The 26,537-nt window shown below is 53.8% G+C and overlaps 1 protein-coding gene and 1 long non-coding RNA gene across 4 annotated transcripts; both read left to right on the forward strand.

The window, feature by feature from the left end:
- Positions 1 to 3,709: 3,709 nt before the first annotated feature.
- LOC121065091 lies at positions 3,710 to 21,137 on the forward strand. Its single transcript, XR_005816874.1, has 4 exons — positions 3,710 to 3,782; positions 7,927 to 7,932; positions 18,588 to 18,592; positions 21,127 to 21,137. It is a non-coding gene; the product is annotated as an uncharacterized LOC121065091 (long non-coding RNA).
- On the forward strand, positions 9,107 to 15,146 carry LOC121065090 (epiplakin-like). Of its 3 annotated transcripts, XM_040547572.1 has the most exons (3): positions 9,162 to 9,220; positions 9,301 to 9,524; positions 11,995 to 15,146. In XM_040547572.1, exon 3 carries the CDS (start codon positions 12,043 to 12,045, stop codon positions 14,977 to 14,979), a length of 2,937 nt encoding a protein of 978 aa, XP_040403506.1. In that variant the 5' UTR covers positions 9,162 to 9,220; positions 9,301 to 9,524; positions 11,995 to 12,042; the 3' UTR covers positions 14,980 to 15,146. The 3 variants fall into 3 exon arrangements, with proteins under 3 accessions (XP_040403505.1, XP_040403507.1, XP_040403506.1); XM_040547571.1 differs by lacking the exon at positions 9,301 to 9,524 and having other exon boundaries at positions 9,107 to 9,220; XM_040547573.1 differs by lacking the exon at positions 9,301 to 9,524 and having other exon boundaries at positions 9,155 to 9,187.
- Positions 21,138 to 26,537: the final 5,400 nt, after the last annotated feature.

The raw sequence follows: 26,537 nt of genomic DNA on the forward strand, positions 1-26,537 counted from the left end.
GGAGTCGATGATTTAGGCTCCCATGCAAAACAAAAGGCTTCATATTCATCTTCTAGACTTCTGCTCTTTCCTGGAAATAGATTAGAAAATGCATAGCCAAAATCAGCCTGAATGGCCCATATGTGTCTCCAGATCTCACAGTCCTACATGGTGCTATGGTGTAAGAGGGCCCATGACCAGCTGCTGCGTGAGAGAAAACACTGGGATGGACAGGCTCTTGCCCTGGCACAGCACAGCCATTCCTATCAGAATCACAGAATCATGGAATGGTTTGGGTTGGGAGGGACCTTAAAGATGATCTAATTCTAACCCCTCTGCCATGGGCAGTGACACCTTCCACTAGACCAGGTTACTCAAAGCCCCATCCAGCCTGACTTTGAGCACTTCCAGAGATGGGGAATCCACAACTTCTTGAGGCAGCCTGTTCCTGGGCCTCACCACCCTCAGAGTAAAGAATTTCTTCCTTATATCTAACATAAATCTACTCTCTTCTAGTTTAAAGCCATTACTCCTTGTCCTGTCACTACACCCCTTGACCAACAGTCCCTCCCCAGCCTGCAGCCTGCAGCCCCCTTTAGGTACTGGAAGGCCACTGTAAGGTCTCCTCAGAGCCTTCTCTTCTCCAGGCTAACTACCCCAAATCTCTCAGCCTGTCTTTGTAGCAGAGGTGCTCCAGACCCTTGATCATCTTTTGTGGCTCTCCTCTGGACTTTTTCCAATACGTCCATTTCCTTCTTGTGTTGGGGGCCCCAGAACTGAATGGAATACTCCAAGTGGGGTCTCACAAGAGCAGAGTAGAGGGGGAGAATCACCTCCCTTGAGCTGCTGGTCACACTTCTTTTGATGCAGCCCAGGATATGGTTGGCCTTCTGGTCTGCAAGCGCACATTGCCAGCTCATAAATAGGGAGATATGGCTGAGGAGCTAGAATAGCTTAATCCTCAGCGAAACATCAGCATGCCATGGGCTTGTTGGGAGGAGGCTCACCAGGAAGGCACTGTAACACTGAAGTAGGAAGTGCAGAGGAACAGCAGAGGAGGGTGTTCATCAGAGAGAGCGTAGAGCTGGATCAGACAAAATGATGAAACAGACCAACGCAGAGCCCTGCAATCCCCATGCAGGCTGACACTGGGGAGCTGGGCGGGGGCAAGGTGAGCATCCAGACGGGAGGGCCCCTCTGTGCCAGGACTGAGCTGGGTAAAGTGTCTTCTGCTGGCAGAAGGGAGGGCAGACTCTGAGTGGAGACATAAAAGGGGCATAGAAACATAAATTACACACAGCAGGCAAGCAGGTAATGCGTATTTGCTGTTTCCCCTAAGAACTGGGTTGTGGAGAAGCAACAGGGCGATTTCTGCACACAGCACACAGTCAAACTGTGGCAATTGCTGCTGGGATGAGGAAATTGCTGCAAGAGCTGAGGAAAGGTAAGGCAAGGTAAGGCAAGGCAAGGCCTCTTAGCAAGGGAGCCATCAGTGGGACTGCATGTGTTGGGAGGGGGAAGCGCATGCTGGGAGCAAGGCTGCTTAACGCATGCAGACATAGGCTGGGAAATGCTGTGAACAGCAAGGGAGCAGATAGTATTAAGTTATTCGGGTTAGTAAAGACATGTGCCAGCTGCAAAGACTGCTGGAAGACCAAACAACATACAGTGAGTGGAATAAAAAAGGCAGATTATGTTCAACATAGGTAAAAAAAGCACACATGGGGAGAAGCAGCCCTACTGTGCACATACTCAGCTCTGAACTGTTGCAGTTCAGCAGCAAGAATTGTAATAGAGTATTTGATGAGTGCTCAGCAACAACCAGAGTAACTTAAATGTTAAGATTAGGGATGGAGCAGAGAACGGAGAAAGACTCACAGAATCATAGAATGGCTCGGGTTAGAAGGGCCCTCAAAGATCACCCAGTTCCAAGCCCCCTGTCATAGGCAGGGACACCACCCTCTAGATCAGGTTGCTCAGGGCCTCATCCAACCCGGCCTTGAACACCTCCAGGGATGGGGCATCCACAGCCTCTCTGGGCAACCTGTTCCACTGCCTCACCAACCTCTGAGCAAAGAATTTCCTCCTAACCTCTAATCTAAATCTCCCCTCTTTTACTTTAAAACCATTCCCCCTCATCCTGTCAATATCTGATTGAGCAAAGAGTTACTCTCCATCTTTTTTATAAGCCCCCTTCAAGTACTGAAAGACCGCAATGAGGTCAGCCCAGAGCCTTCTCTTCTCCAGGCTGAACGTTCCCAGCTCTCTCAGCCTTTTTTCCTAGGAGAGGTGCTCCAGCCCCTTGATCATCTTTGTGGCCCTCCTCTGGGCCAGCTGTAACAGCCCCACATCCTTCTTGTGCTGAGGGCTGGACGCAGCACTCCAGGTGGGGCCTCATGAGGGCAGAGCAGAGGAGGGCAATCACCTCCCTCCCCCGCTGGTCACCCCTCTGGTGACACAGCCCAGGACACAGTTGGCCTTCTGGGCTGCAAGTGCGCACTGCTGGCTCATGTCGAGCTTTTTGTCCAACAGAAGTTGGATGTCCCCCAAGTCCTTCTCTGCAGGGCTGCTCTCAGTGAGCTCTTCTCCCAGTCTATATTCATGTCCGGGATTGCCCCAGCCCAAGTGCAGCACCTTGCATTTAGACTTGTTGAACCTCATTATGTTCACGTAGGCCCACTTTTCAAGCTTGTCCAGGTCCCTTCAGATGGCATCCCTTCCTTCTATCGTATCAACCACACCACTCAGCTTGGTGTGTCATCTACAAATTTGCTGAGGGTGCACTCGATCCCAGTGTCTACGTCGCAGCTTTCCCCAGCTGCTCTTAGCAGGCTGTTCTGCCAGGCACCACCATCCATTGCCTGTGTCCGCAGACAGCCGCTTGACTCTCGGAGAAGGGCAGCAGAGCAGGGCAGACCCCACCAGCTGCATTCAGCTCTGCACATCCCACAGTGCCCAAGGCCAGCTCTGCAGATGTCCCTCATGGCCAAGGCTCTGCTCTGCAAGTCTGTGTCATGCCGAGGTGCCCTGCAGCCCCCACCGGAGCTGGAGCTGTGTCTGTGCCATCTCCCCACACACCCTCAGAAGACGACAGGAGCATGGGAGGGGGACCTGGGCCCCTCCATAAGCATGTATACCCCCAGTGTGCCCAGGAGCCGCAGAGCAAAACTCTTATGCCAGGAAGCTGGGAAGTCAAAAGATAAGCAAGTTCTCTGGAAAGGTGTCAGGAAGCAGTGTCTGTACACTGCTGGCACCACCCCAACCACCCTGGGGATTATTGTCCTCCCTGCCCTGCCGCAGGCCAGGTGGCCTGAAGCACCAGCGAAACTCTCGCTGATCCCCATTTCCCAGGAATCACGTGTCTGGGTGAAAGATGCTTGAGAGTTTCTTTCCCACAGAGTACAAAGTTGTGCAACTGCTTATCTCCAAGCCAGAATAAAAAGGATTTTTGTCTTTTCTGTTTGCCTATGGTTGCTGCCTGTGCCCATCCCTTTGGTGCTGGGTTTGGCCAGTTCATCGCGGTTGTTAAAAGAGCACATAGAATCATAGAATCTCCTGAGTTGGGAGGGATCCACAGGGATCACTGAGTCCAACTCCTGGCTCCACACAGAACCACCCAAAAATCAAACCATGTGCCTCAGAGCATTGTCTTCTTTAATAGCGACAGGCTCAGTGCCATAACCATGTCCCTGGGGAGCCTGTCCTGGTGCCCAATGACCCTCTCAGTGACGAGCCTGTTCCTAACACCCAGCCTGACCCTCCCCTGTCGCAGCTCCACGCCATTCCCTTGGATCTTGTTGTTGGTCACCAGAAGGAAAAGCTCAGCACTTGCCCCTCCGCTCCCCTCATGAGGAAGCTGCAGACCACTGTGAGGCCTCCCTTCAGTCTCCTCTTCTCTGGTCTGAACAAAATAAGGGAACTCAGCCAGTCCTCATATGTTTTACACTCGAGACCCTTCACCATCTTCATAGCCCTCCTTAGGATGCTCTCTAATAGTTTTATGTCCTTATATTGTGGCACCCAAAACTGTATGCAGTACTCAAGGTGAGGTTGCACCAGCACACAGTAGCGTGGGACAATTTTTTTGTATTTTTTCCTACATTGTTCAGCTCAACTCCCTTGAGGTCCAGCACTGCCAGCTCACGTGGCTCTGCAGGTCCCACGCCAGCTCCATGCCAGGCAGGAGTGCATAGGCAGCTCTGCACCTCCAGGCACCTCTGCCGCAGGGAATCCTGGTGTGAGAGCTCCACACCGTGGGTCTGGTTTTCTTTGCTAATAGTGTCCCCTGCTGTGTGCGGAGGCTGCCTGTGTGTGGTTGCAGCAGGAGGGCCCTGCCCTCTCCATGTCAGGCAGGAGGCTGTTGGTTGCTGTGTGTCACCCTCCGCCCGTGTCTGGGGACTGCTGTGCACCAGCAGCATTACATCCAGGGCTGCGTGGCTGCAGGGACCAGCTGGGAGGGAGTTGTGTCAGCACCTGAGCTCTGGCAGAGGAGGTTTCCCAACTCAAATGCTACAGGAAAACAACATTCCCCAAACACCCCATTGCCAAAGCATCCCTGAGAAAGCTGTCTCCCAGCTCTCTGATGTGGTTCGTGGCTGCTTCAGCCAAGGACACCTACACCTTCCGGCAGGCAAGGCCAGGCCACGGCAGTGATACCCAGGCCCAGGTGCCTCCATGCCAGGCTGCAGGGAAGCTGCAGGACCGGGCGGTGAGTCACGGAGCACCGCTGTGCTGCACTGCGGGGCACGGAGCATCCCATGGGTCTGCGCCCCAGCTTTGCTTTACATAGACCTGCAGCGAGGGGCACTTAGAGAGGTGGAGGCAGCAAATGCTGGGGTTTCAGGCACCACCTGAGCCCTGCACGCTCACATGGGTTTTCTTTACTTACCAGACAGCTGTATACAATCAGATAGGGCTGGCTGCAGCTGCATGGCAGCCATGGCAATCCAGCGCCACATGCACAGATCCTGACATGACACAAACTCTCCCCAGATGGTGATGCTGTCGCCTTCCTGCCCTCTCCCCAAGCACAGGATGTGCGGTGCCTCGAAGCCCCTCACTCTCCTCAGGCACAGAGGCACAGTGTACTGGGGGGTGCCGCAGCACGGCCAGGACTTGGCAGGCAGGATTGGGTCCCCCTGCTCAGGTCAGACCCCATCTGCAGCAGCTGCTGCACTTTTCCCAGCTTCTCCCACAGCAGCTCGCATGCTGCCAGCCTTAGCCCCTGACTGAAGGGAGGACAGCAGCCGTCTGTCAGGTGGGTGACAAGGAGGTGTTGTCTCCAAAGAGCCCTGTGCCAGAGTCCAGAGTGCAGTATATCCAGAAATGCTGGCTGGATAATGGGCCTGTAGCGTGCAAGTGACAGCGCCCTGACGCCCAGGCAGCTCCAAGCTGCTACTCAAGCTGTCTGGGAAGGGCGACTGCAGGTCAGTTAACACCCAGGCCTGAAGCCAAGCAAGAAGTCAACATTCCTCTCAAGACAGCTTGAGCACAGTTTCGTCTCCATTCTCACAAACATCCAGCTCCTGGCATTACAGGCATGTGAAATGGGAAGTCACTGTATTTTGGCTTGTAAACCAAAATAGCAACTGCAGTCCAATCCAAAGTCCTGTGATCATATGCAAATTACAAGAGGTACAGTGTCAGCTTGCCGCTGCCTTTCAGAGAAGTAAGATGGAATGGGTAAAACAATCGGCATTGCTCAGCAAGAACACTGTTTCCAAATTATCTGTAGGCTGTGTTCTAGCGCTTTCACTTGCTAAAAGGTCCTATCGCTGTTCACAGCATGCATACTGCTAGGATAGACCGTGCCATCTGCCTCTCAATGGACCTGCAGCAGCCACCACCCAGGGCAGGGGGTGGCCTGAAAAGCATCCTGTCTGAAATGCCTCCAGGACCAGGGGCAGACTGGGAGCAGACCTGAGGAACAGCTTCAGGAGAACGAGAAGCAGGCCCCGTGACATCAACGTCACCAGGTAGGATGCTGGTGATGCTCCCAGGCAGCAGACAGAGAGACAGGAGCCCTCCTTCAAATCTCAAGCCTAATTACAAGCCCCAGGAGCAGGGGGGAGGGATGGAGGCAGGTCTGGAGACAGCACAGTCGTGCACACCCAGGCACTGGCTGCAGAGTACTCAAGCCAGGCCCTGCATCCCCGTGCCTTTAACACACCAGTGCAGCTTTGGGAGTGGGGCTGAGGGAATTTGAGCTCAAGCCACAAAGACAATGCCGAAGGCCAGAAGAAACATGACCGTGTCTAACAGCAGGTAGCCAAATCAGTGACCGAACTAGAAGGGACTGAGGTCTGGTATGCAGCACACATGCAGCCCCAACCAGGGGGAGCGGGGTTTCAGTTCTGCATCACAGGGGTTGGTATTTAGGAAGGTGAGGGGCTCAGCGTTGCCTGTGCTGTATTCCCTTTCCCTGGGAAAGGTGTGCAGGTGCCAGAGTCACCCATGGGACACAGGAACGTCTGCCTTGTGGGCACCCTTCCTCTTCAACAGCTCCCGGGGAAATACCCCTCTGGAGACAACAGAAAATACAGCAGAGATCAGCTCACTTAACCCATCTCCAAACAGCCTTGGGTAGTGCCTTAGAACAGGTCCTGGAAGAAATAAGTTGCTTCAGGGTTCAAACGAAACAGTTTGATCATGTCTCAGAAACAGACTAGTAGGTAGGATAAAATACTCAGTCCTCATCAGGGAAGAGTCATCCAGCTCTCTGCTAATGAGGGAACAAGCTGGGAACAGGGTCCCGGTGAGACACCATCGTTTCCAAGAGATACAGCTCTGTTTAAGCCACCTGGTACCTGTGACCAGGAGGTGACATTCAGGGCTGATTCACTGCAGCTGATGCTTGTGTGCACTGTAGGTCACCCAGCTGCCCTGGGCAGCCAAGGTGGAGCAGGTCCATGCAGTCGGTGGTTGCTTTGTGGACACATCCTACAGCAGATGTGTTCACATGGTCAGAGTAGTCATGCTCTGGACTTGGGTGAGTGTCCTGATGTGCTCTCCATGGCTGTAACGGGAGCCTGGGCTCCAGCTCCGCAGGAGGCGTCCACTGTGGCGAGATAAATCATAGCCTCTGTTCTGACAAATGCAAAGTAACGCATCATCAAGGGAAGCCACCAACTGCCAGCACTTCAGAGGTGTCTAAACAAGCTGGGCCAGCTCCAGATAGTGGCCCAGTGTCACTGGGACAGCTCAGGGGAGCACGCTGCATGGCTGCAGTCAGCGTTGAGTGGTGCCTGGGGAGTGCAGGAGGACCACAGAGCAGAGCAACTTAACACTGCCTGCTGGTACCCACCCAGCCAGGCTTGTGCACAGGGTCCTTGCTGCACAGAGCAGGATGCTGAGAGAAGAGAGACGGGATCCTCCTTCCTGGCACAGGCACTCTTTGCACCCCTTACACTCAGCTTGTGCCAAGGATGCAGCCCAGAACAAAGCCTTTCCTGTAGCCCAGCCCAAATAGCTGAACCTTAAAACCTACAGTGAAATGCAGTTAGCAGCGTACTTGTGGCATCAGTAACTCTAGCCAACATAATGCAGGCTGAAAACAGATGTTAGGCAAGGAAGGGCTTCTGGGGAGTGAGTAAAGACGACGGAAACAGGTCCTGTGTCCACCTTCATCCCCAAGAGCAGTGGGACCTCCTGCCCAGGTGTGTTCCTCAGAGCCAAACTGATCTCGGTGAGTCAGAGGGAAAATGCATTCGTGTGCTGATCATCCAGTCTGGCAAGCACCTACGCAGGTAGGAATGTGCACCCAAAGCAGGACAGCCAGGGAAGGAAGGGCAGGGGCAGGCAACACCTCCTCCATGCAGGGGCACCAACTCACGCACACCCACACAGGGCCAGGGTCACACCAGCACACACACGTGTGCAGCTGCACATGCCAGCTCACACAGGCATAGATGCGTGAGCGTGTGTGTGCTCTCCCCTGCACAAGCACAGTCACATGTGCGCACACTCACACAGTTACTTGAGCACATACAGTCACACACATCAGAGGCACGGTCACACGTGCAGGTTTATGTGAGCACATATGCAGTCACAGGTGCACACAGCCACAGACACAACCAGCACCTGAGCACGTAGTCAGCTGCACAATTGCACACCAGAAGAATCCAACCAAAACCACCCTTGTGCTGGAAGTGGGCACTGGGTAAGCCTGTTCACCAGAGCTGTGGCTGTGGTCTGATGGGACATGGCCCAAACACGGGACTGCTTCAGCCCAACTCAGCCCAAAGCTGGCCAGAGCCACCAGCCTGCCCTGCCAGCCCGCATGAGTTCTCTGCAAGCAAGGGGGCGACCAGGCACCCTGAGCTCCCGGGGAGCCACTGGCAAGGCATTGGGCTGGCTCCCCCACTCACCAGGAGTATGAGTGTGATGAAGCACTGGAACAGGCTCCCCAGAGAGGCTGTGGAGTCTCGCTCCATGGAGGTCTTCAAAACCCACCTAGACATGGTCCTGGGCAACTTGCTGTAGGTGGCCCTGCTTGAGCGGAGGGGATGGACCAGATGACCTCCAGAGAACCCTTCCAATTTCAACCATTCTGTGATTCTGAGAGGTTTCCATCCTGGAGCTGCTTCAGCCCCAGGCACTGACCACCCAAACCCACCTGCTGCAAGGAGCTCCTGTGCCTGTATGGTCCAATTCACAACCCCATCAGGGGACAGGCTCGATCTCTGTCCCCCATGGGAGCAGAGACAGCCGCAGGAGGTGGCTGCAGCTCCCTACCCCAGCCAAGGGGCAGAGCCAAGGCAGGTTGAACAAGCCCAGATGTGCAGAGACCTCCAAGTCATCTGGGACCCCAGGCAGAGCAGTCCATGAGCAATCGTGCTGGGCACCTGTCAGGAGACGGTGGTGGCAGGGTCCAGAAGCTGCACCATGCCCCTGCATCCTCCACAGCCATCATTCACCCAAGCTCCACCACAGACGCACCCCACATCTTGCAGTGTAACCGGTCACTGTCGCCCTGCCCCAGACCCTGCCACCCCAGCTGGGCTCCCAGGACAGGGGCTGCTGTGACACTGCAAAGGCATTGTCACACTGGGGTGGTCAGATGTATATTGGCTGGCTTGTAGCATGGGGCAGGGCTGGTGTGTCATCCCCAGGGGCGGGGAAGCGAAGGATTTAAATTAGGCACCTGCCTCAGCTGCTCATCCTGGCTGAGAGGCGGCGGGAGGAGGAGGAGGAGGACCGGAGCCTGCTGGTGAGCAAGCCGCTCTGGATTCGTGTCCAGCAGGTAGGACACAGCCTGTCCAGAGGGGGCACTGGGGCCACCACACAGCCTAGCACAACTCCTGCCTTGCACGCTCCATGCAGATACCAGAGGCCTGCAAGGGATGCGGAGACCTTGCCTCTACCCCAAAACCTACCATTCAGAGGGCAGCTGCTGAAGCCCGGGGCTTTGGTGTGCAGGAGGTCTCCGGGCACGAGGCGGTCCTTTCTAAGAAGGGACGAAGCGACAGAGCGGCTGGATGCCAGGGCTGGATGGAGCCACTGCTCCACGCGACGCGCTTTGCATCCTCTGCACTTGAGCTGAGCAGGTCAGGACACTGGGACACGGGAGGGAGGCAGCCGGAGCCGTGGGACCTGCCCAAGCCCGCAGGAGACAGTGCCAACTGGCGCGGTGGGTCTCAGCTGGGGGCCCGGCAGCGGGAGCCCGTGAGGCGAGCACCGGGCTGGGGGCTGTGCCGACACGCTCGTGCTCCCTGGGGTGCAGGCAGGGCTCGGGACCACGGCACTGCCAGGCCACCCCTGCTCACCCCAGTTGGAAAAACCGCTTCCACCAGGGCCTCTCGGGCTGGGCTGCTGTGACAGCTTGAAAGGACAGCCAGCTCCTGCCCCGGGAGCTGCGTGTGCAGCCAAGCCCCGGCATCAGGAGGCCTGATTAGAGACGAGCTAATGACAGCCTGCCTGTTGGGCAATGTCTCTCCAGAATAGGGTGTTCACACGACATCTGTGGCCTATATAGGTGTCGCCTGCTCCAGGGCGTGACACCGGCACTCTGCCTTGCCCTGCACCAAGTGCCACCCGAGCAGGCGGCACAACGAGCCCATCACCCTGTGAGCGCTGCATCAATGGAGGCAAGAGAGTGAAAAGAAGCTGCTCTCTAGGGCCAGAGCCCCAAGGTGGGCCAGAGCACCCACGTGAGAAAGAGCCTGGAGCCATGGGCAGGGTCTCCAAGAGGCAGGGACTGGTCTACAGCTGCTGGGATCCAGCTCTCGCAGCATGATCCATCTACACCAGCATCAATCCAATATTTAAATGGATCAAAAGCAATGACTCAGAGGCTTTTAGATCAGTTAGGTAAACAGTCAGGGAATTAAGCTATGACCTTGATAATTAATGAGTTAAACATATCATTAACATCAGTCACTGTAGCTTTATGGGAGATGGGTGTTCCCAAAGAAATGTTTTGGGGTTTGTTTTTGCCATTTTTACAAGACTGTGGCCTCATCACCACATGATACTGGGGATGCTGAAAGTTTACAGGGCTTCCAGAAGAAACCAGGTGACTGCACGGCAGAGATCCCTCAAGAATTACTAAACAGACTCAGAAGGCATCCAGTTTATGAAATCCACTGTGCTAAAAACAGTTAGAGATTACCACAGAAACCAAGTAAATGTTATATATGTTGCCCCATTTTCATTCTTCCCCTGTTGTCCACTTATAGCTCAAGACGGAAACGAGACCCTGGGCTACACCGACCCTTGGTCAGACTCTGCATAGTTGTTCAGATGTCTGCTCAAGAGCACAGCCTCCTTCCTCTAGCACATTTCAGACAGCACAACTGGTATCTTGGTTGGCAGGGCTGCTTTTATATCTGAGGGTACCCGCTAGATTGACTGTGACTCATCACAGTAATTGCTAAGTACCTGTACAAATGGGAGAAACCACTGCAAGCAGCCACTTACAGCAGGCTCCCTGAGGTACCGGCTCTTAGTCCACCACAACTCTGTAATTTTACATACATATATATATAGATATACATAATTTTATCTGCCACTTTACCTACATAACAATTAGCTAAAACAAAGAATGACCATTTACTACCTCCTGCAGCACAGGGTCTAGGAGCTACCAGTGAAAAGACTTCCCTGCAAAGTATGATTAAATCACTGTTGTCATTACCTCGGGATGTTGCAGAGGCTGGCACCAGACCCAGACTCACAGCCACAACTGCACAGATCCATGGATGAAAGTCTGTGGTGGCTAACAGAGGGTGGTCTGGGGCAAGCACAGCCCAGGCGGTCTGGTGCGCTGCATGCCAAAGGGTTCGGCCAGCAGGATCAGTCTTTACCATCCTGTTGTTCCTACACCAGTTTCCCTAAATATCTGGAGAGAGAACCCCTGTCCTGCTGCAGAGACAGCACGCAGCCAAACTTTCCCATTGACCACACCCTTATCCCCAGGCACTGGAACTGGTTAGAATGGTCCCCAGGATGGTGTTTGGCATGGGCCACCCAGCCATCCCACAGATGATCCCCACGTGAAATTAAACATTAGTGTGGGCCACAGAGCAGTGCGAGCATGCCTGTGGCATCAGCACTCAGTTTTGGAAGAGAAAAACTGAGTGCTGAGGAAAAAAACTTATTTTTTTGGAGAAAAGCTGTAGTCAGTTTTTCTGAGTACGGGTGCTGTTAGGGACAGGCACCAAGCCTTCTCATGACACTGCAGCATCTCAATGCAAAGACATCCAGTTGCATGGAGATGTGTAGAGCCAGGCACTGCAGCTGGGAGGTGCACAGCATGCTGCACAGGCAAACACAGAGCAAACACCCCGGCTGGGCTGTCACTACTGCTTCCAGAGAGTTATCACCCGCTGTTTGAGTGGGAGCTGACCCTGAGACTCCTGCTGAGAAAGAGGGTCAGTAGCAATGCTCCAGTTCCTGCTTCCCGCTTCTCTCTGGATTCCTGCTTCTACATCCAGAGAGATGGCTTATCTTCACACACACCACGACACGTGCTCAAGAACCTGTGTCTCACCAAGTCTTCTCTTTCTCTCTCCTCAGAAAAACACAGTGCTCCACAGCAGCAGGACTGTTGCCCAGAGATAGAAGATGAGTGGACCCCTTCAGAACAACGAGTCAAGCAACACAGGAAGCAACCTGATTGGAAGTGAACACACGGAGATGTGTGGTGGTGGGAGTAACTTCATAGCTGGTGTCTTCATCCAGGCCAAGAATAAGAAGATGAGCATCTATGATGCCATGATGAGGGGGCTCCTGACGCCAGGTACGGCCCTGGTGCTGCTGGAGGCGCAGGCTGCCTCAGGGTTCCTCACTGACCCGGTAAGGAATGCCAAGCTATCAGTGAAAGAGGCACTGACCGCGGGACTTATAGGCAGAGATTTTTATGAGAAGCTTTTGTCAGCAGAGGGAGCCGTGACAGGGTACACAGAGCCATACACAGGACACAAGATCTCCCTCTTCCAGGCCATGAAGAAAGAGTTCATCGTCAAGGAGCACGCTATCCGCCTGCTTGAGGCCCAGATCGCCACCGGCGGCATCATCGACCCCATCAACAGCCACCGCCTCCCCGTGAAGGTGGCCTACCAGCAAGGCTACTTGGACCAGGAAATGTGCCAGTTTCTTCTGAACCACAAGAATCAAACAAGAAGTTGTTTTGACCCCAACACGCATGAAAACCTCACTTATACACAGCTCCTCCGCCGCTGCGTGCCCGACCCGGACACGGGGCTGCTCATGCTCCAAGTGATGGACAAGGGCTCGGTGCTCTACCAGCTGACCGAGGACGCCCGCAAAGCCCTGCAGGCTGCCCGCACCACCGTCAGCGTGGGGCTCTTCCAGGGCCAGAGCGTCACCGTCTGGGAGCTCCTCTTCTCTCGCTACATCTCTGATCGCCAGAGAGAGGAGCTGCTGAGGAAATATAAGGTGGGGACGGTGACCATCCCAGAAATGATCACCACTCTCACTGCCATCATCACCAAGGCAGAAACAGGAAACCAGGATCTGAGCTCATCCACAGTAACACCCAGCTGTGAGGTGGGATCACCACAACCTGTACAGGACACACACTCCCAGGAGCAGCAGTTGAGAAAGTCATTAAAGTCTGCGACCATCTATGTCACTGCTGGTGAGTTCCAGGGACAAAATGTTTCCTTGCTGGATCTGCTCTTTTCCAAATACATCCCTCAGGGGAAGCGGCAGGAGCTGCTGGAGCTGTACAGAGCAGGCATACTGACCACAGAACAGGTGGCTACTGTCGTCACCACCACGATCAACAAAACAGAAGCTGCCAATACCACACTCACAGCAAATACCAGAAGTCCACAGAAGGTGGTGACAAGGGCAGAGGAAAATGGAGATGATGTTTCAGCACAAGATGCACAACTAGATAACGTCTTGAAGTCTACCACCATTGACATGCCAGCTGGTGAGTTCTCTGTGTGGGACCTGCTCTTCTCTGACTACATCCCTGAGGACAAAAGGCAGGAGCTTCTGGAGCTCTACCGTGGAAGGGTATTAACCCTGGAGAAGATGATAACTGTTGTCACCACCCTCATTAAGAAAAAAGAATCTACAGGCAGGAAATTCCTAATTGCAGTGAAGACTTCCAACAAGGACACTGTGCCAGTGGCAGGAGAGAAGGATGCTGACTCCTCCAAAGAAGAACCATGGGAAACAGCCTTGAAAAACACAGTTGTCGACATGGAGGCTGGAGAGTTTCAGGGCCACAAGGTCTCTGTGTGGGACTTGCTCCACTCGAAGTATATCCCCGAGGAGAACAGAAAGGAGCTGCTAGAGCTGTACCAGGCAGGAGAGTTAACCCTTGAGCAGGTGGAAACTGTTGTCAGCACTATTGTAACCAAGGCAGAGGAAGCAAGAGCAGCGCAATCAGCACATGAGAGTAGTCCAACGGCAGAGACAACAGTCCCTGAAGCTGAGCACACCCACCACCTGCAAGAGGACAGGACCTGGGAAGAAACCCTGAAGTCCACCACAGTTGAGATGGCAGTGGATGAGTTCCAGGGGAGGCAAGTCTCCGTGTGGGACCTGCTCTTCTCTGACTACATCTCTGAGGACAAAAGGCAGGAGCTTCTGGAGTTGTACTGTACTGGGACACTGGCCTTGGAGCAGATGATAACTGTTGTCACCACCCTCATTAAGAAAAAAGAATCTACAGGCAGGAAATTCCTAATTGCAGTGAAGACTTCCAACAAGGACACTGTGCCGGTGGCAGGAGAGAAGGATGCTGACTCCTCCAAAGAAGAACCATGGGAAACAGCCTTGAAAAACACAGTTGTCGACATGGAGGCTGGAGAGTTTCAGGGCCACAAGGTCTCTGTGTGGGACTTGCTCCACTCAAAGTATATCCCCGAGGAGAACAGAAAGGAGCTGCTAGAGCTGTACCAGGCAGGAGAGTTAACCCTTGAGCAGGTGGAAACTGTTGTCAGCACTATTGTAACCAAGGCAGAGGAAGCAAGAGCAGCGCAATCAGCACATGAGAGTAGTCCAACGGCAGAGACAACAGTCCCTGAAGCTGAGCACACCCACCACCTGCAAGAGGACAGGACCTGGGAAGAAACCCTGAAGTCCACCACAGTTGAGATGGCAGTGGATGAGTTCCAGGGGAGGCAAGTCTCCGTGTGGGACCTGCTCTTCTCTGACTACATCTCTGAGGACAAAAGGCAGGAGCTTCTGGAGCTGTACTGTGCTGGAACACTCCCCATTCAGCAACTCATCAGCACCATCAGCAGCATTGCAATTGCCAGCAAAGAAAGGAAACTTGCAACCCTTCCCCAGCAGACAGTGGATCTCCTCCAGTCTGAGGGCTCCTACATTACCTTTGGCCAATTCCAGGAGCAGAGGGTGTCAGTATGGGAGCTCCTCTCCACCAAGCAAGTCTCTGAGTACAAACGAGAGGCACATCTTGACACTTACGGCACAGGGGGGCTGACTGTGAACAAGATCACCATCACCACCACTGTAGTCACGGGCCCACAGGGAAAGAAGAGACACCACCAGGACCACTAGCACTACCTGCCCCAGAAGAGGATTAAGCTCTACCTCCTATGGAAAATGCAACCTGGGCTCTTCTGAGAATTGGCTCTCCATGCAATACAGTTATGGACAGGAAAGAGTGGTGATGAACCTGTGTGTGGAACAGGGTGGTCTCCTGGTTAAACTCTTTCCTGTCTCAACTACTACTTCATTGAGAATGTTTTTGCTCAGTGGAGCATTCCTGGGGGGAGGGGGGCAGGGATTCTAGGGAGGGCTGGGGAAGGCTTGTGGCTGTGACTTTCTGCCAGACTCACACAGGCACTGACAAAGGATAGGGAAATGTGGGGTTAGCACCCACAGCAGATGGGTCAGAGACTGCCACCAATGGGATCAGGCAGAAACCCCAAAGCAGGAGCTATTGTCAGCACAACTGGCAGCCCCAGAAGAGCTACAGAGGGACAGACCACCTCTGCACGGGATAGCTGGGACCCTGGCCCCGCTGAGGAGCAAGCAGTGTGGGCAGCACACATGGCTGCGGTCACCTGCAGGACATTTTGCATGCATGAACTTGAAGTGGGATTGGGCTTCTGGTGCCAGGGCTCTGATGCCTGCAATGGTGAGCAGCTGCTGGGTGCACTTGCAGGAGTCCAGAGCTATCAGGGGCAAGGGGATACCACAGGGAAGGGTGCTCCTGCGTGTGCCAGGGACACCCCGAGTCCCTGTGCCCTTGAAGGTCACTGCCCACTGGGGAGGGAAAGCAGCTATGAGAGCATCCCCATGCTGCCTGGCACTGACCTGAGCAGCCATGCACGTGTGCTGCAAAGCGTAAGCACTGAGCATGCATGCAGGTACCACAGAGCCATGCGTGCACAGCACCGCATGTGGGGCTGGACCTACCATGCCCTGGGGAGTCCAGCATTGCGTTCAGACATGGGGGGGGGTGAGGCACAGCCTGCAGCATGTGTCTGTGTTTGCGTGTGCATGTGTCACCGTTACAGGGGTGTGTGTGTACACGTGTACCTGTACACGTCCCTGTTACAGTGCCGTGTCTGTGTGGATGTGACACTGCGTGTGACACCAGTGCTGCCCCCTGACGGCACAGCAGGCTTCAACCAGGCCCTCAGCTGGGCCCTCAGCCAGACCCTCATACTGGGCCTCATCCTGGGCCTTCAGCCGGGCCAAGCCCTCCCTCAGCCAGGGCCTCAGCCAGGCCCCGCAGCCAGGACTCAGGTGGGCCAGGGCCTGAGTCAGGGCCCCTGGCCACGGACCCGCAGCTGCCCCATGCCGCTGTCCTGGGCTGGAGCTGCCCTTCACTGCTGCACCTTGCCTTGCCCAGCTTGGCTGTGTCAGCCCATCTGCCAGTGTGAGGCCACAAGGGGCATGGCTGTCCCTCAGCCTGCAGCCTGAAACCCCCAGCCCCATTCAGCCTGGGAATTCAGCTTCTCCCAGTGACATACATGCACTGGCCGGCGCTCCTGTACCATTCACCAGTTGACCCAGTCCAGGTCCCAAGATAGGGACCCCTAGCCTGGGCCCCACACATCCCAAAGCCCCCCAGAACCCCCAAGGCTCCCACAGACAAAGCCCCCTACAGCATGGGGATCCCATGGCCCCCACTGTCCAAACCAACAGCTCCAACCCTGACTTGGGCACCCAGGCCTCGGCCAGCCATCCCATGGGGTCTCATCACCACCCAGCAGGTCCCTGTAGTCCCCTGCTCAAGGTCCCCCTGCCTTGGGGGTGGGCATGGCATGGCCTCCCTGCTTTGCACCCCAGAACCAGCGCCATGCCTGGGGTCCCCAAAACCTCTGCCATCCACACAGGGCCACAGTGCTGGGGCCAAGGTGCTCCGCTGGGCTCTTGAACACACAGGGTTGTGTGCCCCAGCCCTGCCAGCCATAACTGGAGATGGAGAACAGCACTCAGTGCTGTGCACAGCCCTGCTTCACACTGGAGCTCACACATTGCACCATGCTTGCTGCCTTCCCAGCTCTCTGCTCGCAAAGGAACAGTGAGGATGCAAGCCAGTCCTTTAGCCAGAGCTCCCAGGGATGAGTCCCACCACTGAGGCACACAGGGGAGAGTGACACATTTGTGAGGCCTGTTCAGACCCTGAGAGTTACAGAGGCTGCCAGCAGGTTCAGCTGGCAGGTTCAGCCACCTCACCAGGCACACTGTGCGTGCTGTGGATGGCACATGGTTTAAGCCACCACAAGGAGCATCTGCAGGGAAAGGCTAAGGGGGGAACCCTGGATGTGCCTGTCATGGTTGTGGGTGCCTCTGGAGAACACTCCTCATGTACAGAGCCCTGGAGCCATGCGAGAGCACTGGGAGAGCCAGTCAAATGGGCTGTCCCCAGGGCTGGGCGAATGGCCTCATCCCAGCCACCCTCATAGTGCACGTGGATGGCAACAAAAGCCCAGTGCACCACACACAGCCCGCAGCTCCAGGACACAGCCCGCAGGCTGGAGCATACATCTGTGCTGGGGAAGCACAGGAAGGTGCTAGTGGAGCTTCCCATGGCACTTCAGTCCCAGAGGCAAGGGAGCCAAGGGAGCTACTCCACCAGCAGAAGCTCACTAACAAGAAGACTAACACAGGGCTAACAGAAACATGCAGCGTCACAGGGACTTTCAGACTTAATCACCACTCCACAGAGGGAACAGAGTTGTTGTAAATTACTAGGAAGGGAGCAGAGAATAGAACACCATCTCCTGAGGTGTTCATTGTCACAGCTCATTGTCTCATATCATGAGAACACAAAGAAGCACAAGAATGGTGAAACACAGGGAAGAAAAGAGGAAGAATTGATTAGACTTCACAGTCTAGAAGAGATGACCAAGGTGGACAGCATAGTGGTTGGCGCAGGGGAGATGATTATGTGTTCACCATCTTTTCCAACACAGGGATTAGGGGATATTGCAGAATCCAGCACAAAGCCAGTTTAGGTCAAACACGTATTTTTCTACACACTGGGCAGCTGAGCTGAGGGGCTCCCTGCTGCAGGATGTCCTGGATGCTGAAAGTTTATACTGATCCAAAGAGCAATCAGAGTAAGCCATGGAGGAAGATCCATCAAGGGTTACTAAATAGGAAGCCAGATCTATGTCTCAGGAACTACCAGAGCCAAAAACCCCTGGAGCACAGCAGGATGTACCAAAGAAGTGTTGGTGTACACTTGCCTTGCTCTTATGCTGCTGCTTCCTACACACCTGCTGTTGGCCGGTGCCAGGTTATGGAGTTGGACGGGCCGCAGAGACCCTCAGCGTTTCTGCTCTTTGCAGGGGGTTGGCACCAGTCTGTGCTACAGGCCCTGTTGTGGACCAAGCGGCCAGGGTGGTGCAGGCAAGCAGAGGACTGTGGGCAAGAGGACTTCTGAAAGGAGTTGGTGCCAGCTTCAGCCTGCCTGGGGAGCCAAGGCTGGGAGGGCTCCAGATGGCTTCCTGGGGCTCAGATTGCACTCCCACAGGAAGTGCTGAATTTCCAAAAAAGAAGCTGAAAGAAAACAGGACATTGTGTAAGGGAAAAGCTGCATACATTTGCATAGTTATAAGCTAGTTGCATAACTGAATGCATCTGAATAGTATCTGAATACTCTTTGGAGGCATGGGGGCAATAGGGGAAAAGAAAGGGTCAGGCAGACTGTGTCTCCTGCCCAGTCCCTGTGGGAACATCGCACCACAGTGGATGCACTGGGTAACTTCTCTGTTTTGTGGGAGAAGATGGGGGTTTAGAGTAAAAGCCCCCAGACATGCTTTGTTGGGATAGGAACAGGAAACTAGCAAGCCCATCAGTGTGCCCACAAGCCAGGCCAAGCCAAAGTCACAAGTGACGAAGCAGGTAGAATGCCCACAGCACAGACAGCTTTCCTTGTTGAGTGATGGTGTTCCCCCACCTGTGGGAGCGCCCCATGACAGTACCCCCAGGTCTGGGACATAGCCAGGCTCATTGCCCCAGCTGGAGCACACCAACCCACACAAACAAAGCCAATGTGGTCAGGAAGGTGCGCCTGGGTCAGCATGTCTGCGCCCTGCCACACAGCAGTTTACCAAAGAAAACCTTTTGCAAAATGAGGAGGCATTCTATACCTCTGCTCTGGGAGTTTGATCCAGTCTTCCACCCCCAGCAGCTCGAAGCCTCCTAGTTTTCAGCCAGTTTGGACTGATTTCCTCTGTATGCAAAACCCATCCATCAGTTTAAGCAGGTCTCCTCCTGCTCCAGTGTTTTTCACTGATAAAGCACCCTGAGCAATCTTATCAACCCTCAGCGTCTGTTTTGACAGGCTATCTAACTGAGCTGCTCCCAACTCCTCTCTGCATTCCCTCGGTCATCTCAGCTGCTCTTCTCTGCACCTTTCCTATAATGAATATTTTACAGCATGGCTGGTCAACACTGGCTCATGGTCTGTAAATCTTGTTCTGTCCAACAGTGCTGGCACTGCCTTTTCTGGACACAGATCCCAGCAGAGTTAATGCACCGAGTCTTCGTGGCTGCATACATGGCAGTCTACATTCATCCCGATGCTGCTGAATGCATGTTGGCCTTTTCTTCCTTAATCACTTCCAAATCCAGGATCCTAATTTATAGCATAAATGTTTGTCCAGTAAGTCCAGGGCATGACTTTGTGTTTTGTACCATTCCGTTTCCTCTCATGACTATTAGTCCAGCCTTCAATGTCATCCATTGCTCCTGAAAGTTATTCCAGCCCTCTGCTCCACATTTCCACTATCTCACCTCTTAGCTAAACTCACTGACATGCACCTGATATTCTGCAATGAAGTCTTTGATGAAAGTATTACATTTTTTGGCTCTTGGAGCCCATATTCCCCTTTCAGCACAATCCAATCTCCCGGTGGCAGATAGAATGCTGGCTGCATCTACACCTATGCAGCAGCAAGGCTGCTATGGGAAACAGAAGTTACTTTTTTGTTTTTGCTACTCTCCCGATCTGCTGTTTTGTGCAATTATCTTGACTTTGTCTTAACAACACAAAGGGGGAGTGAGGGGTAGCAACAAAGTTCCAGGGTGTCTCCACTTTTTTCTCCTACCCCAAAGATGACTGCTATATCATCTTTAAGCTCAGCTGAAAGTCTATTATTTTCTCCCAATGAAAGTTTTTAAGTCAGAGAAAAAAAGGAACAAAAGATAGCATTATGATGAAAGCCTAGCTTAATTTTCCACTTAACTGGTTCTGCTTCTTTTTCTTATAAAAGGTCAAAAAAGTTTATAAAAGCTGTTGGAACAGGAAACTCACCAGTTATAATGTGATAGCCCAAGCTGCACTTAACTCCTTAGTGCTATAAGAGCAAGGACGGGGTCACTTCCTCAAGTCCCCTGGGCTGGAGCCATCCCAGGTGCAGCAGGCGCACGTCCTCCTCTCCCCAGATGGGCTGTGCATGGGCAGGGTGGGGAGGTTTGGACCTGCTGCAGGACCTCAGCACTGCATTGCGCTGACCCCCCCATGCACTGCTGAGCATCCATGGGCTCTGCCTGTCCCTGCTCCCCTGCACCACTGGTGTCCCCCAGGGCCGCCACCTCCGAGCAGGTGCAGGGGCAGAGCCCGGCGCCTGCCACGCCTCAGGACAGGAGTTTCTGGGGGGGCTGCAAGTCCTGGGGAGCAGCAGGGCTGCAGGGGGAGCCAAGCCAGGAGGGACCGAAAGGAATCGGCTGAGATTTACGAAAGGAAACCACAGGCTGAGGGGCAGGAAATTCCCTGGCAGCCAAACACAGGAGGCCAGGACATGGAAACACGAGTGTCTGGGTCCAGCCCAGCCCTGCACAGCACAGTGTGTGCTGCTGCACTGACCGCGCTGTGCTCCCCTGAGCACCACTACCTGCAGCCAGGCCTACCTCTGCAAAACAGGCCAGGAGTCAGGAAACTGTGATCAAGCCTCCTGCCAGGGCTCCCGAGCAACCCTGAGCCCTTCCAGATACTGCAGGAGCCTGCCAAGAAAGGGGGAGCAGGGAACAAGGTCTGACATAATCCAGGCGCCCTTTGTGCGCGGCCAGCTACAAGCAAAGAACAAAAGAAAGCCAGCCTTCTCTGGTCCAAGCAGCACCCTCGCTGGCTCTGACAGCTGGCCATCCCACCTCTGCCTGCTGTCCCTGCCCCTGACTCCGCTCCCTTCACCCCTTGCTGCCCCTCTGTGCCACTCCCTCCCACCACCCCCGGTCAGACAGGGACACCCCCTCCCTTCAGTGCCCCCTCAGTGCCTCTCACGGGGCCCAGTTCCCCCATGGCCCCCAGCCTGTCCTGAGCCCTGGGCAGTGCTCTCACATCTGCAGGTGAGCGCACTGCCGCAGCCCCCCCGCTGCAAGCAGCCCGTCCCTCCGCTTTCCCTGGCGCTGGACCAGCTGCCATCACCTGCATGCCCCACTCCCTCGCAGACTCCCACAGAGACTCAAACCATGCCGTTTTTAGCACTGGGCTAGCTGAGACCAGTTTCAGCAATCGCCCTCATCCCACAACACGCCCACACTGCGCCTGATCCTGCGGCCAGCTTCACCCCTGTTTGTGCAGAGCGCTGCTGCGCACGCTGGCGCGCTTTCCGCTCATGGAACCACATGTGGCCAAGCTGGGGACGTGTTCCCTGCACTGTGTGGGAGCTGCCAGCGGGAACACAGGCACAGCTTGAACGAGCATAGCTTAGACACTAGGAAAGTCTGCAGCCCCTCCCCAAGCTCTCTGGCCTGAACTTTGCCCTGAGATGTTTGCAGAAGGATGCACCATCCCCAGGGTGACCACGGAGATGCTTTCAGCAGTAATAGCTGTAAGAAGTACAGGAAACTGCTCTGCCGTGCTCTCAGGAGGGGTCTGGTCCTGCAGCATTAAATGAATGCTGGCCTGCTCTCCTGTGAATTCACACATCTGAATTGCCTGCTGACACCAGCAGGTCACACTCACATGTAGGCTGTGCGTCTGTGAAGGACAAGGGCGAGGAGCTGCAGAACGGGAGGTTACAGCCTTATGTATTAACTCAGTAAACACAAGCAGATTCCAGAGGAGCTATTTGCTGGCCACATGTTTGCCCTGCAGAAACCACTAACAAATGTGCTGAAAGAAGGCAACGCAGCAGGGAAGATGTTTGTCAGCTTCCCAGAGTCAGTCTGGCACCTAGACTGAACCTTAAACCGTAACAAAGTGCAAGTTGCGCAAAAACACGTGACGTCATTACATCCCAGTCCAATCCATCAAATGTGGATAAAAATAGACGGCAAGCCAAGAGGGGCCTCCTAGCAGGCAGGGGAGGAAGGGAGACGTGGAGCTTCAGCCCAAACCTCAGCACCGCAGACACCAGCACACTGCAGGAGCTGGTGCTGCCCAGACAAAGCAGGGAGGGATGGTCACAGCTGCGCTGCGTCCCCTGGGCTCCCCTGCACATCCCAGATCCTTCAGAGAGCTCTGGAGAGGGAAGCATGCACACTAATCCCAAAGGGGGTTCTAAAATCCCATCAGACTCCAGCAATTTAAAGTCAGAGCACACCCAAAATGATACAGAAACACAGAATGGCTGAGGTTGGAAGGGACCTCTGGAGGTCATCTGGTCCAACCTCCCTGCTCAAGGGGAACATGCACATTAAGTAAAGCAAGGAGCCCCTGCCTAGCTGCACATCACTGCATGATAAACCCCTCAGGACTACCATGCTGTAAAGCAGCTTTCAGATCCTCTGCGCTCTTCCAGCCACACCACGGTTAAAAGCGCAGCAGTGCAGTTCAAACCAGAGTCCTTGAGGCAGCAGCGTCCAGGACATCTGATTAAACTGAACAAGACCAGAAAGGAGGCCCAGGTCCACACCTCTGAGAACCCCCTTGCCAGTGACCAGTAGCTGCTTAGCAGAACTGGCCCATTCTTTCGAGAGAGTGGAAAAGGAGAAACCACTCCAAGCAGCAAAGCAAATTCTGTACCTTTAGACCAGTTATCTCACTGATATCCCTAACCTCCTCAGCCAAGAGCCCCAGCCCAAATGGTGGCTCACTGGAGGAGTCCCTCTCCTCGCAACAACAAAGGAGGAGTTCATGGTGAGAGGGGCTGATGGCAGCAGCAGCCTTGTGACTTCAGGGCAGTCCTGCCAGCAGCCCTGCCTCCTGACTTTGTGCTGCAGGACGCAGGCAGACCTGCCCCAGACTGAGTTCAAGACTACAGGCTGGTGGTGGCATGAGGTGAGACAAAGTAGAGGACCAAACAGAGCAAGGCTGTGCAGAGGAAAAGGACCTGGGGGTGCCGGTTGATGCTCACCTGAACATGAGCCGGCAGCATGCCCAGGTGGCCAAGAAGGCCAACGGCATCCTGGCTTGTGTCAGGAATAGTGTAACCAGCAGGACCAGGGAGGTGATCGTCCCCCTGTACTCTGCTCTGGTGAGGCTGCACCTCAAGTGCTGGGTTCAGTTTTGGGCCCCTCACTGCAAGAAGGACATCGAGGCCCTGAAGTGTGTCCAGAGAAGGGCTACGAAGCTGGTGAAGGGCCTGGAACACAAATCCTGTGAGGAGCTGCTGAGGGAACTGGGGTTGTTTAGTCTGGAGAAGAGGAGGCTCAGGGGAGACCTTATTGCTCTCTGCAACTGCCTGAAAGGAAGGTGTGGGGAGCTGGGGGTCGGCCTCTTCTCACAGGTAACCAGCGATAGGCCTGGAGGGAATGGCCTCAAGTTGTGCCAGGGGAGGTTCAGGTTGGAAATTAGGAGACATTTCTTCTCAGAAAGAGCAGTCAGGCATTGGGACGGGTTGCCCAGGGAGGTGGTGGAGTCACCGTCCCTGGGGGTGTTCAAAGAAAGGTTGGGCATGGTGCTTAGGGACACGGTTTAGTGGGTGACATTGTTAATAGGGTGATGGTTCGACCAGATGATCTTGGAGGTCCTTTCCAGCCTTAATGATTATATGATTCTAAGGCCCAGCAGATGGATGGGGCAGCATGCCATGCACCAGGGCATCCCCGACAGAAGGTAGCGGCAGCCAGCTCCCAGAGCTGTGCTGCAGAGCACCAGACCCCTGGCACGCAGAGGCCTGGTCTCCAAGCACATGCACAGAGCAGAGCCCCACCTGGTCTCATGGAGATGAGGGCCTCTGTCACACTTCAGCAGCACCCAGTGGGAGTGTTTGGCAGCAGAAACTCAGGTCTGCTCTCCCCAGTGCACCGCCGAGGGAGATGGATGCTTCAGGAGGGCACATTCAGCAGAGACATGTGGAGGCCACCAGAATGGACCAGGTTTCTCCTGCTTACTCTTTATGTGACAGGACAACCAGCGAATGCAAGACTGTGTGACTCATGCCTGAAAATGAACAAGCAAGATAAATATGCTCCATTGTTTGTTATTTAGCAAGCAAAAAGGAAGCCATACAAAGAAAATACAGAGGTTTACTATGATGCGGATGAGGCATTGAGGATGAGGAGCAGGGAAAGAGGCAGTGGGATGTAGGGCTGTTGTCAAGGTGGAGGTGCGGGATCAGTGATGACATAGGGGCACATTACTGCTCTGGAAACATCCACCAATTCTGTATCACCTCTGCTCCTGTCTGGACATCACCCCCATTCCTGTAACATCCCAAGGAAGCCGCAGGTGTCACATGCTGAGAATGCTGCACTCAGAACGACTGAGTTGGAATAAAGACATCCAGGATCCAGGCAATTCAAGCTGCTGGAGGTAACTTGTATGCCTTAAAGGATCTTAAAGGTTTCTCTATGAGCTGCCTGTGCACAAAGAGCATGGACAGTCCAGGGAGGCAGCCAAACCCAGCTAAGGACATGTCTAGCACCTGCAGAAATGAAAACAGCAGAGGTCTTCAAAGAACACGTGAAGATGAAAAGTGTTTCCTCCTCAGAAAACATGGAGCAGCAGACAGCATGAGAGCAACTCCCCTAGGTAAGACATAAATCCTGCATATCCCTGAATCCTATTTTTGCAAGTTGCTAATAGCTGATCCCAAGAGGAAGAGCACAGGATCCAGAGCGGGGACTGAACAATATTTGACTTTTGCAGAGTAGCAGCTTCTGACAAACTGCAGCTTAGAGCCCTCTTGAGCCAGAGGCTACATCTGCGTCTTTGTGTTTAATAGCTCTCAATCAATTTTTCTCCCACAAATTTGCCTAATGGCTTTTAAAATCCTTTTCTACTTTGGCCCCTGTAAACACCCTGTGGCAATGAATTCCACAATGTTTCACCCACTAACATTCCCCCCAAGAAACACTCAGTAAAAAATTACTCCCATTCATTTTTTTTAAAACTCTTGCGTAGCCTTTTTACTGGGCATCCCAAACACCAGTTTGTGCAACATGGTGAATAATCATTCCTGTGTGCGCTCTCTGTACCACTCATGGTGCAGTCCATCTGCATATCCCCAGCTCAGCAATCGCTCTCCAAGCTGAGTATTTTGCTTCATGTGAAAGCTTGTCCACGCTCTTGATACCCCTTCCTGTGTCACAAGAGTCTCTGCAGCTCTTCACAGGCAGCTTTAGAGCTGACTGTCCTGAACACTTTGCTGTCATTAGCAAACTCTGCCAACTTACTGTTCATCCCTTTTCTGGATTGTTTGTGAACGTATTGAACAGCAATGCCTGGTGGTACCAAGTCTGCCTTATGTACCATTGTAAACACTCTGGCAATTAAACATTTGCATTCCTACAAACCTCTTAGGCAAATATTTCACCCTGGCACTTTGTCACGATTCCTATTATTGATTAGCTTCATAATCTGGTCTTTTGCCACCTCATTTTGAGACAAATCCTCCGATTTTCCTCATGTAGAGAAAGGGTTCATTTGTGACCTCCTCCATAGTAAATGCTACAATTTGCTGTTTTACTATAGTCCTATCTCTCCAGCAACCCCATTTAGACCCTCATCATCCCCTGGCTCTACGTATCTGCTGCTCACATTCTTACCTTCAGTGTCTTTGAGCACCACTTTTTATCTTTGGCCAGTTATTTTTCAAAATCTCTTTCAGCCTGTATTTGATCTGTCTTCCTTGTTGTGGCAGTTTCTACTTGTAAAGGATATCTGTTGAAACCGGTAGATCAACTCCAGCACAGGTTATCCACCTAGCACTTACACTGAAACTGGTGGACAATGGGCAGATCTGCAACAGGAAAACAGCATCCACAGAAAAGGGACTCACAGGGAGTCAATAGGAAAGGTTCCTGAGGCGTGGTGTGTAGTTTTTGTCTGGTTCCAGCCCTTTTATTCCCTGCCCTTGTGCTTATTCCCAGCTGAATTTTTCTCTTCCACTTTGATAAGAACCAGTGACTGACTTACCCACAGGTCTGTTCTGGTAGGCACAGGTGTAACTGGTGTGTGTGCCTGGAGGTAGCCCTGGCCTGGGATGGGCTTTTGTAGTCCAGGAGGTGGTGACACGATCTGCCAGGTTTCACACAGGGCTGACACTGACAGTGGACAGCTTTGGGGCTGGGATTTACCCACATGGGCTCAGACAAGTGTCTGCCACGGGGAGCAGGCAGCAGCAGATCAGGCCCTGACGAGTGCCCATGGCAGCGCCACGGGGCTGGAAATGGTGGCACCAGTGTCCCTGTAGGCATTCTGTGGTCAGAGCAGGACCTGGTGCACCCACACAGTGAAACACCTCCCCTTCATTTATGCTGTGCTG

Source organism: Cygnus olor, chromosome 2 (genome assembly GCF_009769625.2).
Source record: "Cygnus olor isolate bCygOlo1 chromosome 2, bCygOlo1.pri.v2, whole genome shotgun sequence".
NCBI lineage: Eukaryota > Metazoa > Chordata > Aves > Anseriformes > Anatidae > Cygnus > Cygnus olor.